Source organism: Phaeoacremonium minimum (genome assembly GCF_000392275.1).
Source record: "Phaeoacremonium minimum UCRPA7 unplaced genomic scaffold PA7_03_scaffold_582, whole genome shotgun sequence".
Taxonomy (NCBI): domain Eukaryota; kingdom Fungi; phylum Ascomycota; class Sordariomycetes; order Togniniales; family Togniniaceae; genus Phaeoacremonium; species Phaeoacremonium minimum.
The window spans coordinates 328,402-344,429 of NW_006921484.1; the positions used below are offsets into that span (position 1 = coordinate 328,402).

The 16,028-nt window shown below is 53.2% G+C and overlaps 4 protein-coding genes across 4 annotated transcripts; 3 read left to right on the forward strand and 1 right to left on the reverse strand.

The window, feature by feature from the left end:
* Positions 1–1,224: 1,224 nt before the first annotated feature.
* On the forward strand, positions 1,225–4,020 carry UCRPA7_8245 (putative involucrin repeat protein; the record flags this gene model as incomplete). Its single annotated transcript, XM_007920762.1, has 3 exons — positions 1,225–1,404; positions 1,470–3,872; positions 3,928–4,020. 3 exons carry the CDS (start codon positions 1,225–1,227, stop codon positions 4,018–4,020), a joined length of 2,676 nt encoding a protein of 891 aa, XP_007918953.1.
* Positions 4,021–7,474: 3,454 nt separating this feature from the next.
* Positions 7,475–9,340, forward strand: UCRPA7_8246 (hypothetical protein; the record flags this gene model as incomplete). The annotated part of the gene is made up of 1 exon (XM_007920763.1): positions 7,475–9,340. The coding sequence occupies one exon, from the start codon at positions 7,475–7,477 to the stop codon at positions 9,338–9,340; it is 1,866 nt and encodes a 621-aa protein (XP_007918954.1).
* A 344-nt stretch (positions 9,341–9,684) lies between these two features.
* On the reverse strand, positions 9,685–10,646 carry UCRPA7_8247 (putative galactose-proton symport protein; the record flags this gene model as incomplete). Its single annotated transcript, XM_007920764.1, has 3 exons — positions 9,685–10,197; positions 10,260–10,328; positions 10,389–10,646. The coding sequence occupies 3 exons, from the start codon at positions 10,644–10,646 to the stop codon at positions 9,685–9,687; spliced, it is 840 nt and encodes a 279-aa protein (XP_007918955.1).
* Positions 10,647–14,760: 4,114 nt separating this feature from the next.
* Positions 14,761–15,317, forward strand: UCRPA7_8248 (putative 60s ribosomal protein l26 protein; the record flags this gene model as incomplete). Its single annotated transcript, XM_007920765.1, has 3 exons — positions 14,761–14,779; positions 14,866–14,978; positions 15,042–15,317. The coding sequence occupies 3 exons, from the start codon at positions 14,761–14,763 to the stop codon at positions 15,315–15,317; spliced, it is 408 nt and encodes a 135-aa protein (XP_007918956.1).
* Between the last annotated feature and the right edge of the window lie 711 nt (positions 15,318–16,028).

Consider the following 16,028-nt stretch of genomic DNA (forward strand, 5'->3'; position numbering starts at 1 on the left):
ACACCTGGGTGACTCGGTAGAGCTTCAGAACCAACGGGCCCCTGCATTCAGCAGTAGCAACAACGATAATGGCCTTGGAGTGTACAGCGGGTGCATCCCCTGGTATATTATACTGATCTGAGCATAACCAGCCATAATATCTCCGAGATGTCTACGTCAGGCCATTGATCAATGCACTGAGGAGGCAATGAACACCACTTTCCAACCCCCTGGTCCCGCGCTTGGGCGGGATGTGATAGGGGGAGTCGATCACCCTAACCAGAACGAGCTTGCATGCTCCATTGCCAATCTAAAATCGCGTCTATCGCGACCAGGAATCCACGCCACGAATTCCTGTGCCTGAACAATCTTTTTTTTTTCATGTGAAAGAAATGTGCCAATCGTCGAGCAGACGATTACCCAGTATGTATGGGATGGGGATGTAGAATCCGCCCTCGCAGAGGGGGACTTTTGAGTACGGCGCCCCGAAACTCGGCAGTCAGCAGTATCCTTTCGTATGGCACCTGCCGGACTAAAAATAACGTGCCTCTCACGTTGTTACTGCATCATAGGGACGTCGTAAGTAGTACGGGGGGGCGGTAGATTCCACAGCGGGCACCAATGGAGCGAGCGGCGCGCGCCTTCCCCCCAAAAATGCCCACGAGACAGCTCCAGCCACGCCATTCGCACTCTACTGCGCCTCCGTTTTTGCGCTGCGAGGAATCACGCAGCAGCCGTAACGGTGTGCCACGGCGGCGCGCTAGGTATGGCATACCATGCCATGCATTGCCTACCCACGTTAGTTACGGCGTAGGTAAGAAAGTCGGCTGCGGCCACAGGAGACGGACCAGGGGAGCAGGGGACAGAGGCCCACGTTATCCACGTCTGCCCAAGATTAACTGCTGTGCGATTTTCTGCTGTGCTTCCCTTCTTCTGCTATCCTAATCCCGTTGTGCTGCTTGTGTAATAAAACCAAAAACTCTCTGTCCTCGCACCAGCAATTGCAGTTGTGGACGTCTCTTTGCTTCCCTTCTGTGCAATAACTCTTTGCTTTCGCCCGCCACTTGTGCAAGTCTCAGGTCCCAGTGCATTCCCTCCTCCTTTGTCCCAGACTGGACAAGCTCGAAACCACGCGCTCCAAGACCGTATATGGCTGCAACAATCTAAAGAGTCGCTCACGACGTTTTCCCCTTTGTATGATGCATTAACGACGAACCACGGGTGTTGGGATTTCATTTGGTCACAATGAACGGGATTGCGACACGGAAGCCGTATGGCTATGATGGCGGCAGACAGTCGCCCGCCCAGGGAAGCGGCAGCGGCAACGGCAACGGTGTTGGACTTGTCGGTGGGAAGACCCTCGTTGAAGGGTATAGGAAGGAGATCCTCAACGGCTTTGACCAGGACAAGCCGCTGTACAATCCCGTATGTCACGGTCCCAATCGTTGTACTGACTAGCTAGCGCGGCATGCTAAACGGCCTTTCCCCAGATGAACGCGGAGCGACCCCAGAGCTCGCCTCTCGTGGACCTCAAGGACCCTATCCAGGTACACTTGCTTACCGAGACGGCGCTGTCGGACAGCCGGGAGTGGGAGATCCTGTCGCAGGAAGAAGTGGATGATCTGAAAAAGCAGATCCAGTCACTAACTCAGCGCATCGAGCAAGCGCGGGCCAATCTGGCCATACAGTCCAAATACAGAGATGCCGCGATATCTATGTCGAAGCTATACTCTCCGGGGAAGAGGAGGAGTCTGTTGGGCAACCGCAGCAGCGGTGGAGACAAGGAAGCGCAGCGGGAGGCCGATGCCGAGAGACAGGCCATTGAGCACCGTTGCGAAGAATTGGCAGCCGAGCTATTCTCGCTCGAGAAACGACTGATGGAGCCCCAGAGACGACTCCTTCAACATACCGCTGGCATATTACAACTAACGCACAAGACGCCCAAAAGGCAGCCACCCACTGCCGGTCTCCCACCAAATGGTATCCCTGGCAGCCCCGAGAGCATGTACACATACTCGAACGGGCGAAATAGCTTAGAGCCCGGAGATGATGCATTCTTTGATGACAGGAGCCTGTACTTTCCCCTGGAAGATGGGCAGTTCGGCCGACCACGGAAGAACACCTTGGAAATACCCCAGAAGTCTCCGATCAGGGAGCAGACGAATCAGCTACGCGAGGAGGGCGACCGCCTTCGTGACGAAAATCGATCCTTGCGGAGGGAAACTGAGCAATTACGTCTCAATAACGACTCGCTTAACAACGAAGTAGACATGCTCAAGGCACAGAGCGCGGATCAATTCAAGCTCATCTCGAAGACGGAAAGGAAGCTCGAAGAGCTAAACGTCCGCCTGAGGGATGTGATCATTGAGTTTGACCCCGAGAAGAATAGCCGGTACAGCAGAGTTCCTACAGGCAAGCTAGAGCCTGGCGAGCTACTCGGCAGCCAATTGGACTATCTGGCCAAGGGGCTCAAGTACATTAATGATGAAAGAGGCCTCCAAGCTTCCTCGAGTGGAAGAGACGCAGAAACTGTCGCGAAACTGGAGGAGTTCAATGGTCAGGTCCATGGCATCTTGCAAACCGTCGCTCCAGACTACCCATTGCCACCCACGCAAATGGAGGGTGGTCTGGACCAGCAGCTGGATTGGCTTGAGGAATCTCTCCGCGCGATAGACTCTGAGCTCACTCGCGCCCTGGACAATTCATCTGCCACCTCAGCAGATAGACAGAAGACCGAACAGGTCGAGACAGTTCTTGAAGGTCTATGGGATATCATCCAGTCTGGGTACGCCGATATTCAACAAAGAAAGGAGGACCGTAGGAAGACTCGTTTGGCGCAAGGCCTCCAGGCTGATGAGGATGACATGTCGGGTGATGAGTCCTTTGACACCAGCGAGACGTACTCACTCCAGGCTTTCTCTGCCAGGGTCCAGTGGCTATATGCCCAGGCCACGAGACTGAAGGAACAGAAATCGGTCCTCAAGCGCCAGATCAAGCAGCAACGAGAATTGAACAACAAGTCTGACACTGCTAAAGATGCTGAATTACAGCAGAAGGTGGATGAGTTGCAGCAGACGAGAGATCTTCTAGATCGCACTGAGAAGGAGGCACAAGACGCGCAAGAAAAACTTGTCCAGGCACTCGCAGATCTTGACATGTATCAACAATCCAATGCCGCCAATGAGTCAGCGGCCGTCAAGGCGGCGCAGGATCAGCTCAAGGAGAAGAATGCAGCTCTCGCTTCTCTGGAGACTACTACGAAGGAACTTCAAGGCAAGTTATCTGCTGTAGAAGGCCAGCTGTCCACTATCGATGAGCAGCTTAGAGAGGCTTCGGAAGCAAAGAACGCGTCTGAGGCTGCTGCTGAAAAGCTTCAACATGACGTGCAAGCTAAAGAGAAGGAACTTGAAGATATGAATGTCATGATCATTGAGCTCAAGACAGAGGTGACAATTGCTAGGGCAGAGCTGGATGGTGCATACGGTTCTCGAGCTCAGCGAGCTGCGGAGGTGGCTGCGTTGACCAAGGGCTCCGAGATCACAGATCTCCAGGGCCAAGTTGACAAGCTCAAGAGCGAGCTTGCCTCCACGCTGAAGGAGTTTGAAGACATGACTAAGGAGACGATCGCTTCCGAGAAGGAGAAGATCGAGCTCGAGGGCCGCCTTGACGATGCCCTGTCAGCCAAGACATCCTTGGAGACTGAGGTCCGTGCATTGAGAGAGAAGCTGGAGGCTGAGGTGTCCAGGTTGCAGGAGCAGCTCGATGCCGAGAGGCTCAAGGTTGGTCCCGGTCAGGGAGCGGGATCGAAACCTGGTGCCGGCGCCTCGATGCTCAGCGAGCAGTTCCGGGCCACCATGAAGGAAGAAAGAAGGAAATTCCAGGAAGAATTAAGAGTAAGCACTATCAGCCCTGCCTATGAATGAAGAAGGCGTACTAATAAATATATAGGAAGAGCAAGGCAAACGCAGGCGGCTCGAAGATGAATTACGAGCCCTCAAGAAAGCTCAAGGCCCGGGAAAGAGCCCCCTCAGCCCGAGGTAGTGTATGTATATGATAGTTTAAGGTTCTCTCGGGATTGGTTTACAAAGGTTGGGCAGTGTTCGAACTCTTTTTCATATCGGCATAGCAATACTGTCTGTCATTGCGTAGCCTTCTGGATTTGTACAACATAGGGCTTAAAAAGCATGGGCACGTTGGAGTTGTAAGGTAGACGTACCCGGTATCATTCACGCCACGACACGGCGCCTTGTAGTCACAATGTGAATAGACAGTGTTTTCATTCGGCATCCCACCCCAATATCTTCATACTCTATTCCTAAATGAGTACGATACTTTCAAGTTTTCGGGTGCCGCTGTTGAGCTCGTCCATAGCTCGTCCATACATGTATCCATCAACATAGGCGTCACCGATGTATGAATACTCGTCCCCTTCAGGTCGCAGTATGATCGGGATTGAAGCGCCCAGGAGCACGTATATCCTGTGATTGGTTTGAACGTCGCCGCCTACGATGAGAAAAATTCCTGACTGTGTCATACAGAATCGCCGCCCCGTCATGACACGTCGTAGGAGATATAAGACTGTCTGGTCATCGAAGCCCTGCATATCCTCCTCATTACACCCCAGAGCACTTAATTGCTCATCCATGGCAATCGCATTGGACATGACGGAATCTTCAAGATGGCGCTTGACCGCGCCAAAAAGCATACCCATCCACTGTCGATCGTTGATCGAATCTTTGTCGACTTCCCTCGTGACACCTCTGCGCAGGAGGCGACAAAATTGCTGGATCTTTGCCTTCTGGAACCCATATGTGTCCATTATGATTGAGCACCAGTTCAGAAATACGAGTATCACGTCAATCATCATGTGCCAGGGGCGAAGCGAACTTGACATCAGTGCAATAGAATCAATATGTACTGCGAGGACTTGGAGCTTCTGCTGTCTTCCAGATAATGCCACAACAGCGCCCGTGCCGCGCGAGGCATCGAAATGACTGTTCCAAGTCCGAATATATCTTCCCCTCTCAGGTATACTGAAGTCCGGCAGCCATGTCGGCAGTGCCCCCGCGACGTGTCTGGGTTTGTACTCTGCCCCTTGAGGGGGCAGCATGGGGCGACACAGAACGTCAAGGCGTTTTGTTGTTGTTATGATATGCTGCACTGCATTAGTAAAGACCTGTCGTTTCGTCAAGCTATAATTCGGTGTGATGTGACTACGTTCTTCTGCGGTCACCAGCCCCAAGATGCCATATATCTTGTCTCGCGGGTCCTCGCAAAAACGCCTCCTGGTTAACCTGATGGCTTCAAGGAGATTGACCTCCCTTCTGGGTATAAGTTCGAACAATGGACTCAGTAATACACTCAAGACGGCGTCCTCTGACTGAGCTGTGACTCGTCCGTGTAACTGCAGCGAGCGCAACACGTGAGCGTTCGCCGTTAAAATCTTGGAAGCGGTGTGGAAAGCTGTTAATGATATCTGTGATGAACCACAGTAAACATCGACTTGACGGGCATTGAACAACTCCTGTACGGTCCATAGCCGATACCAGTAGTGTCGATCAAACACGGCTCCAAGAGCTTTGATACTGTCAGTCCGTTCCGGTGACTTCAAGATACGTTCGCAATAGCTCGGATCGTTTCCGTCTGCGTTCGCAAGCTCTATGAGCAGATCTATGCCAAGTTGGCTATGTCCATACTCAGGACCAAGCCATGCTGCAACAGAAACAGCCATTTTATATATCATTGCCATCCTCTCTGCCTGGTGGTTCCGCTCATCGATATTCGCCTGGTCGATACAGATAGCATCCGCCCAAACCGTGACAGCCGTCTGATCAGAGCGTAGTCGTTCCAGTATCTGCCAGAGGCTGACCGTAACAGGGAAGTCATAACCGTCAAGAGTTATAGACCGAGTATCCCCAAGGTCGCCCCAAGCATAACTAATGGCAACATAGTCCGGTGGACTGTTTAGCCACGCGTGAAATAACCTGCATTCAATTGACGACTTGTTTGGCAAGATTCGCAAGAGGCGAAATTCCTCTCCTTGATGATCAAGTCCATGATATTTGAACGCTGTGTCTCCAAGCTTCCTGGATTCCGGGCTCTGAGGGCGATTGATTATCCGAAGATATGGAACAGACTGTTCTACAGGGAAACGCTGCACAGCGTTTGACCGTGGTGATTGCGCTGGTGCCAGTGACATGTCATGTAGCGACGAAACAGAATCATTAGAGTTGTCATACTCTCCTTGAGGTGCTTGGGAACTTGACCTAGAGTCTCTGGTTCCTAAGCTGGGGCTTGAGGCATTCTGATCGACCGAGCCTGTCTCGCCCGACTTTCGCAAACCGCGACCGACTCCAGCTCCAGGCGATGACCGGCTGCTTTCCATCTTTAACGAGCTGTCAAATCCATCACCATAGTTGGGGTTTGAGGGCCTCATTGGAATCCGGCGGCTCACAACAAGAAACAAGGCGTATGCGCGAAATCAATCAAAATTCGAGCACCTCGCTGACATATCAGCTATGTCAACAGTAAAGAGCCAAGTTGAACCAGAGACCAAAAAAAATAAAATAAAAAAAACCAGAAAAAAAAAAAGGCTAGGACGAGAGATGCAACACGGTTGAAGATGGAAAAAAGCACCTGGCAGCCTCAGTTCGAGGCATGCACAGCCGGGATCACCTGCAACCGCTTGCACCTATCAGTAGAAGGCATGTCTACTGCAGGTAATACCTAGGTAGAATGTAAAGAAAACAGGTCAGGCTCTAGCCAAGCCTCAATTGCCTTGGACCGGGGCAGTACCTGCTGAATGTACTTAGTAGCCTAGCATTTCTTCCTGTTGAAACAGTGTGTAGATATTGAATCACGAGAGATGAAACTGCAGTTCGCTTGCCTTGATCGAAGAGCCTATGATTTTCAATTAAGTTGTATTGGTGAATCCCTAGTCAAGAGCTGATAATTATGTAGACTTCTGTAAGTATTTGTTAGATAAGGTAAGTTGATAGAAGAGCTACCTAGGGAGGCTAAGGCATAATTAACACTGACTTAATTAGAGCCCCTGTTCGTTATCGTCTTACTTCGGCTAGCGGCGTAAAGTTGCCAACTCCTGAGAACGCAACTACGCGTTCGTTCACTGAGCCGCGATTGACCACTGCCACCAGAAAAAGTGGACAGCAGCTAATCGAAGGTTCCCATCCATTCATTTTAGGGGTTGCGCACACGACAACCTCCAGTCCTTCCTCCAACACTTGGTCTACTCTACGTTCAGGTTCACGGTGATTGCACATGGTGACTCTTTGGTGCCTTTTTTAATGTTCAGATGATAACACTTCTCACCTTCGTTGCTTAGACCTATCTTCCCCTTTCCCTATTCACCACTCTCGTTTACCTCGTGCAGAGAGACTCGGCGATTTGAGTTTGATGGCGCCTTAAGTGCAAGTCTTCGACCGGTTGACTGATTCTTCGAATCCACATCGTATTCAACCTCAACCATCAGCCGACCATGCCGAAGCAGCACGTTCTGTTCGGGCGCCCCGTGCCCCGGCTCTCCTCGAGGCGCCTCTCCGTCCTCCTAGCCGGCCTTTCCATCTTCGCCGTCTTCACCCTCCTATTCACCGTGCCCTCTTCGATCCCGGGCCCACGCCTTTCCGTGTCCGACCACAAGTTCTCCATCCCCAAGTGGAAGTCCCTGCCCGTGTGGCACCCATTCAAGGCGCCCTCCCACCCGCCTCCACGCCAGACCAACGACACATACGGCGAGTCGTCCTGGTACTCGAACTGGAGGTGGCTGTCTATCCCTTTCTCGTCCACCATCACACTCGATGAGGACCGGCTGCTTCTGCCAATGGTAAGGGAGAGACCACCAATCTACTGCTACTATGATACGACTATTCAGAGAGACGAGGCAAGCAAGGACGCTGAGAGTGAGATACTGCTCACATGGCGGCGAGCCTGGTGGGCCCAAGGCTTCAAGCCTGTGATATTGAGCGCCGCCGAGGCCATGAACAACCCTGTATACGAAGAGCTCCAGAGGATGGATCTGGAGAACAGCTTGAAGACGGATCTGATGAAATGGCTGGCATGGGAGAATATGGGAGGTGGCCTGTTGGCGCACTACCTGCTGTTCCCAATGGGCTCGCACGAGGATCCATTGTTGGCCTACCTTCGTCGAGGGGAATACCCCAGCCTCACCCGCTGGAACAAGTTGGGTGACGGGCTTTTTGCCGGCTCGAAGCGTGAGATAGCCGATGCTATCAAGCTTGTGATGAGCGGGCCGGATGTGCGAAATGTAAAAGACTTCCTCTCCGCGCTACCCAGCGAGAAGGACAGAGATCCGTTCAAGTTGGATGACAAGCCCGAGGCACTGGCTTTCTACGATGCTAGGACGCTCGAGCAAACATATACCAAGGTTGCGGACGTTATCACAGGCAACCGGGCGGAAGGACTGAAGCGATTAAACCAGCTGATCAACTCACATCTACACCTCACCTGGCAAAACCTGTTTTCGGATGGCATCGCCGTACTGAAGCCGCTGCCGCACCACACGACAACCATGATTCAGAACGCCGTCGAGCTGGCCAACAACCTGCAGCAGTGCACTGAGTCGCCTATGCAGTCCTCGTGCCCCCCAAACCGCCCCAAGTGCGCCCCGTGTGTGGCATCCACGCCAATGAAGATCGCGAGTCCTTCTCGGTACCACAATACCTCTACTCTCTACACAATCGGCACCGTGCCCCACCCATACACCTTCCAGAGCGTGACTAAGCTTAAGGAGAACATTGACATCCCCTGGATTCGTCGGGACTCCGTTCGAGATCTCTACGTCACCGAGATCACCAAGGACATCCTCGGCACCGGCATGTCCGGCGGCCCACGTGTCCTGCGCTTCAAGGAGGCCGTTGCCGGCGAGTACGCCACGGCGCACTCTCTCTGGTTCGTCGCGGAAAGGGACCTCCCCGACGACCTGGACTGGCACTTTGGCTTCGAGATCCCCAAGGTGGCCCTGGACCAGGGCAAGTCCGAGACGCCCGTGCCCGGCCCGGAGCGCCGGCCGCAGCCCTTCCACGACCCCAAGGACGGCCCCGTCCCCAACCCCGACGAGCTGAAGCGCGAGCCGCCGCTGCTGGAGCGCGCCAAGGAGTTCGGCCGCAGCAAGAAGAAGGAGGACGTCGCGGTCCGCAACGCCATGGAGGCGTGGAACCTGGCCGACACCGAGGCGTGGAAGTTCACGCGGGCGTTCCGCGCGCGGTCCCGCGTCGAGCGCATCAAGTGGGAGGAGGAGGAGTCCAAGTACGCCGGCGGCGCCGGCACCGAGAAGGACAGGAGAACTGTAGGCTGGGGCCGGTGGCTGGACAGGAACGACGACTAGAGAATGTACTTGTATGGAATTTTCTCACGTCACGATCTGTCACGGATTAGCTTACCCCCCTGGTAGGATCGCTCACTCTGATAATAGGGTGGTCACGGATGGCATAGGCTGGAGTTTGCGCAACTGGAGTAGAATTTTAGCTAGTATCTCCTTTATTGTTTCTGTACATTTGTTTGTAGCTTAGAGGAATGGAAAAATAACGGTAATGATTGATCAAAAATATTCCCAGGGGTGTTGAACCCCGCGTGAGAAAAGTAGGAGCAAGGAAAAGGGGTCGGAGCGGATGACGGCCGTGGTTAAGCACTAGCTACGCCCTTCCTCTGAGCCCCAATATCACACGGCGTCTAGGCACAAATCGTATCGCCGCCCATCTCGCCGCTCAATTCCCTTGACGTCGGGCCTCGACGCGAGGCGCCGCTGACCAAGCCCACGGACTCGTCTCCGGGGCCGGCGCCGAACGAAGCGCCATTGTACGAGCCCTGGGCCTTGCCGTTGCGGTTCCTGGCGTCGACCGACTCGACGTACGAGATCAGCGCCACGCGCGCGGCCTCGACGACCTTTTCGGCATGCAGCAGGGCGTCTTTCAGCGCCTGCGCCGTGGGGTCGTTGGTCTCGGGCAGCGGGATCCTCGAAGCGCCATTCTCAGGTCGCTTCTTCTCGGCGTCTGCAGCAGTGCCGTTGCTGCCGGCGTTTTGCTGCTCCTCCAGGAGCTGGCGAATGTGTCCGTTCAGCCAGACGCCCTCGAGCTGTGCACGAGTCATATTCTTGGCCCCGCTGATTCGACCGCGGCACGTCGGTTTCCCGCACAGGCAGTCGAAGGGCTGGGCCATGTCCCATTCGGTGGAGGGATAGAAGAACTGTCATGAGTTAGTGAGAAATTGGAGTCCAGTACGGAAGGTGCACGGCGTGGGCAACAGACGGTGAGCTCATCGCCCGGTTCGAGACCCTTCGGTCCGGCAAGGACATTGAAGTTGGTCGTGTCAAATATCTAGAAGCTCCGCATTAACGTCCGGGGCCATAGTTTGTTAAGCTGCCATGTTAGACTAACAAGAGAAGGTTCACAAGAGTGGTTAATGTATAGCAAGTCGCTGTTGAGGTCCAAATGCCTGTCTCGGCCCATCTGGACAGTGGCATATGTGGGTGCCTCGGCTATTGTGCATGGAGGAAACGCCATCTTGGCGTACAAGCCGAACGGTGGGACCGACACCTTGGACAGGCTCTTCGAGGAGAACTCTGCCTCGTTGATGATGACCTCCTGGATTTCAGGATGAGACGGCCTTTGCCAATGGGGCTGAATGGGTGCCATGTCTGTTGTATGAGCTCGTGGTCTGGGCTTGCTCTTATGACGTGAGGCAAGGAGCGGCTGTGAGGAGCAGATTGGAGTGTGTAGCGAAGTAGGTCAGATCTTCTACCTCGAGACAGAAGACTGGATTTCAAGAAGCTTGCTGAAACGCAGGCGAATCGGGTTTCTCGGCGACTCTTGTCTCACTTGAGAAAGAGGAGGACGAGAATAAAGAGCTCAGAGACATCCTCCCGCGGCTTTATTCAAGCCCTGGGGCTCCATAAATGGTGGACTGGACTGGAGTGGCCTGGACAGCCGGAAGCTTCTTCACTTCTGCTTGTGAAAGGCGGGGTGCTGCTGGGCGCTGCTGGGCGCTGGGCGCTGGCGGCGGGGCAGAATGGGGCCCCGGAGGTCGGGAACTTGAAGGTTCGCTGGGCGCGCCGGCTCTAGGAAACGGGCTGACCTATGACAAGGCTGCCGGGTGCCGAGATTGGCAAGCCTGGAGAAAGAAGATCCAGGAACAGTGCGGCTGCTACGCTGCGCTGCGCTGACGCACATAATAGCGTCGTAGAATGAGGGGGGCGATGGGATCGAGGGGGGAAGACACCTGCAAGGGCAATCATGTGCAGGGCCAGAGAACCAACGGCCACCCTGACTGAGGGAACCCCCGCGGCACCTGCAGAAAGGCTGCAGCAGCCCTCTATTCGCTTGTTGCGATTCGGGACCTGGAATGTGACGGAAACACCACTGGGGTAGAATAGAGGCAATCTTGCATGAGGCGGAAGGGGGGGTAAAAGGAAACACGAATCCATGTCGGTTTTGGGTGCTGTTTCCGCGCTTCCTAGTGGAAGTCGATTGTGCTTTGACGAATCTCTAACGCCTGAAGCCCTAGTTAGTGGGAAGCCAAGTCGCTAACATTCCGATATGATGGATTCGATCAAGCTGCCGGAGAAAGCAGTCCTGAGCCTGCAGGTTGTAAGGTTGTCTGGTTGTTACTGCGTAGTATGGGCATCGGGCAGCGGGCATCGTAGTGAAGCCGCCGGTAGAGCAGCCGCAGCATCGAGAATGCGAAGACGAAGCGAGTTAGGTTGGTTTCTGTGTCTAGGTTGAGTCAAGGAGCCAGGATCATCCACCCCATGAAGTTTGGCATACTACTCGCGAGTCCGTATATATGTCGAAAGATGCCATGTACCGGAATGCATGTCCAGGCAGACACCCCACATGAGAGCGAATGCTCAATGCTTCAGTGGCTGAGATGCTTCGTCAGCATTCTCAAATTCTCCGGAGCAATCTTGCTATCCACCACTTAGACAGCCGTAGAGACAGAGAGTCGAAGAGAGTGGGTGGTGGAAGGCACACACTCTTGCGCCAGTCAAGTGAAGTCTGCGCAGCACCTTGGTCCGAGAGCATGTTCTGGCCCACAGCTTCCGTCCAAGACAAGCCCGAAGGAACCGGCACACTCCTCCCCTATTGTGGACTGACCATGGTATGGTGAGACGGCTGGTCACCCATTCGCAAGACTGACCCTCGGCGGGCCTAGGGAACAGCCGCGGGGTCGAGGACTGGTGGGTGGTGGTGGGTTGGCTATTTGATATGGCGACCGCTGCGATGGTCTTTGTCGTTGTCGTCGTCGCCATTGCGGTGGAGTATCCCCCGATATTGATCTCTGGCCTATACAGGGAGTCACCTGGTCCCGGAAGCAAGTTTTATACCCCTGTTCCCTTCCATTATCAGCGACAGAGTGCGATATCATCCGACTCGAGAGCATCTGTGCGCTATCGCCTCATATATCCTCCATTGCAAAGGGCGGCCTCTTAGAAGAACGGGTGTCCCGCAAGCAACCCACCACCTTCGCTTGCCGATCAAACTACCAGACGGGGGGAGCCATACCACGTGCAATGCCCGGGACACTCTCCCATAGGGCGGGCCTGCGTCTCACTGCGGAAACATGTCAGCTGGAGAGATACTGAACCATCTTCATGGTTGTTTGCTCAGGCCGTCTCGCTTCACAGCGAGTGGGGGCGACTGAATGCATCAAAAAGGGAAGGGCGAATCCCGAGTCGTGTGTCGAAGGCTCCGTCAGGTTATAAGTAATGAAAGCTCCCATGGCTCATCATTGGGAAAGTTGGGCAGACGATATTCGCAAGACTCAAAGACGCTCCTGGAGAAGCAGTTCGAGACTCAAGAGAATCCCAAGTCGGTTGTCGGGAACGAAGAGACCGTGAGCAACTCGCTAATGGCTGCTAGAATGGCGATAAGCCCAATGTCTGGTAGCGGGATCCAATATGAAAAGCCGTACCCAAAACCTCACCCCAATCCGCCCACGCCAAATCCTCCGCCGCCGAACGAGGCCCGGGAATCCAGCGTTAGGCAAGAAAACAACATGTGTTGAATCACCTTGGACGGAGAGATTTGTCGAGCGTCGTTTGATGTTTCAATATGTTTCGATCAGCGGCGGTTCGGCCCGCAATCATGAGGCGATTCCTGCTTATCTCGCAAGTACGTACTCCACGGCACGAAACGAACCCGTCATTTAATCAATACTTGTAGCGAGCACCATATCCAAGTGCCGAAGGATCATGACCCGCTACTGCACGTTAGCTGGGACCAGCCCAAGGGATCTGTGCTGGTATTAAATCAGGAGTCCACTGTAAGATGAGTCGAGAGAATACAAGTTCATGCCCATGCTATCAAGAGGTATATTGGCGCTCGGTCCTGGTGTTTGTCATGATGGAGGCTGAATGTAACGTCAATATCGGATGACTGAAGGAGCTGAATACGACACACTGATAATTGAGGAGGCATCGAAGATGGATTGACAGGCCTCTATGTACGTTAATTCACGTTGTACGAGGAATTTGTATGGTAGTTTCCAGTGCCTTACTATATCTAGAATCATAATGGCAACAGCCCCGAAAGCATCATCACCTTTGGGATCAGTTGAGACCCATAGACAACTGCTTGTTTAGTGAGGAACTTGATTCAAAGTTGGGAGGGCCAGAGGACAGAAGGCGGTGTCCTCTGATTCACAATAAGTTGGAGATGAAATGGCAGATTAAGTTCAATATGAACCTGCACCTGGGCATTTTATACCTTGGTAGTCTGTTGGTCGCAGTCCTTACCTCATCGAGGTAGGATCGTGAGGTGAATGACCTGCTGTTTGTGGAAGCTCCGCCAGCATAGTAATAAACGCCAAATTTCACCAAAATGCGCCCATAACCAGTGTACTCTACTAACAGTCCTACCATTCGCGAATCATCTTACACACTTTTCGCTCTACCTAACATTGATATGTCCAGATAAGTTGGAACGGCAATACGTTCAAGCAATTACGACAAGTCATCGAATAATTACTTTGAAAATGAAGGGCGCTGCTAGTAGGAAATGGTAGCCGGAAAGATTATTGACTATCTAGGTACGGCAGTCGCCTGGCACCATCAGTGAGAATCACGTATTCACTAGTTACGTTGGAGGAGCTGCAAAATGAATGTGCCTCCAGGCGGGATGGACGCTGGGGACCGCCAATGAGTCGGAGCTTCACCACTTTGGCATCTCGCTTTTCCTAATTCCATGACAGCTCCGTAATTAAGTAAGGATCTCGGGTTTCCCAGAATTAGAGGCAGACTCTATGCTGATGATGCTAGTGCGAGGCTCCTTCTTCGTGCCACCACATCAAGTGGAGATCACAATGAAAGAAAATATCAAAAATTCCGCCCAGGTTGGCCCCGAAGGACAAACCAGACTGGTCAACTCCGCGACGTGCAATGCAGGTCTCCCAACCTGCACCGTCCCCTTATTGATCGGGTCGGTGCCAGACAAGGTAAGTATACCAAGAAACGGAAAAGATTTTGAGAATGGACGCAGAGAGACGAGGCTTATATACCCAAAGCCCAGGATGGTCCGTGCGAGCGTGTAAACTTTTGGTGTCTTTGGCAGACCGCCTGGCAGAACTGATCTGGCTGATCACCCAAACTGGTAGGCGGTCAGGAAAGCCCCACCGAATTCCCACAGGGTTCGCTTAATTTTCTGCTCACACCAAAAACCACTCTACACCTTCAATTCCTCCTCTCCTTCATTCCGTTCACGATCACAGCCGACTACCAACCTAACCTCCCATTCTTCACAGCAATCAATCACAATGGCCAAGGTCAGCAAGGGTACGTGTTGACATATTATTCCTACTTGATACCGTGTCATGGTTATATTCCATCATGGAGTCCACGACTGACGATTATATTTACAGCTCTCCACTCCTCGAGACGCAAGTCTCGCAAGGCTCACTACAGCGCTCCTTCAAGCGTCCGAAGGAACGTCATGAGCGCCCCTCTCAGCAAGGAGCTGCGTGAGAAGTACAACGTAAGCAATCACCTCAACTCCCTGCAGCCACAGCCAATTTACTGACAACGTCTTCGTCAACAGGTCCGCAGCATCCCCATCCGCAAAGACGACGAGGTCCTCATCGTCCGTGGCTCTAACAAGGACAAGGAGGGCAAGGTCACCTCCGTCTACCGTCTCAAGTACGTCATCCACGTCGAGCGTGTCACCCGCGAGAAGACCTCCGGCCAGAGTGTGCCTCTGGGCATCCACCCCAGCAACGTCGTCATCACCAAGTTGAAGCTCGACAAGGACCGTGAGAGCATCCTGGAGCGCATCAAGGCCGGCCGCGAGACCAAGGGCAAGACCGGTGCCAAATAAGCTACCTCACTCATCACGAGGTTCATCGGAATGAGGGATGGAAACGGCATAGCAGCATCTATCGGCACATTACCTTGTCGCTATGACAAGTAGGCATGACCAACGAACGTATCACGAAACCCGTTCACGTGATTCATGTGTGGCCTCGGCTGGAATCAAAATATTCGGCTCGGCGTCTTTTTTTGCGACATGCTACGGCTGTTGCATTTATGGGAAATGGACGGATCGGTAGCAGAAAATATAAATCCGAAGCACTTGGTTGCTCAATGGCCATTTCACAATTGTCCCAGCTCCCCACCGCTGCGATGTGAAATGCTCCATGGGAGGTACTCCCGAAGTCTCCAAGGGCCTGACTGATGCAACGTGACCAAGCGCCCAAGGCGGCCATCCTTGCTATACCTAGTTGTCTCTACTGACACGACAGCATGTTATCTCCATGACAAGAATGAGCCTCTAGAGTTCAAACACTGTAAGTTTCTAGACCGCTAGGATATCTCCGCGTCAACCACATAAATTCATGGTTTTCGAGGTATACGACTGGCGAAGAGCAACCCAAGTTGAGGAGCAATATGAATCACCGCTCCTCCGCTCTCGCCTGCAGACTTTCATCAGTAGATTCCATCAATGAGTTTGAAGGTTTGATGGTGAGGTACATTCCGAAACCGTGGGTACTTGTAATAATACGGAAGCCTGTGGTCATGCTCCTTGGAC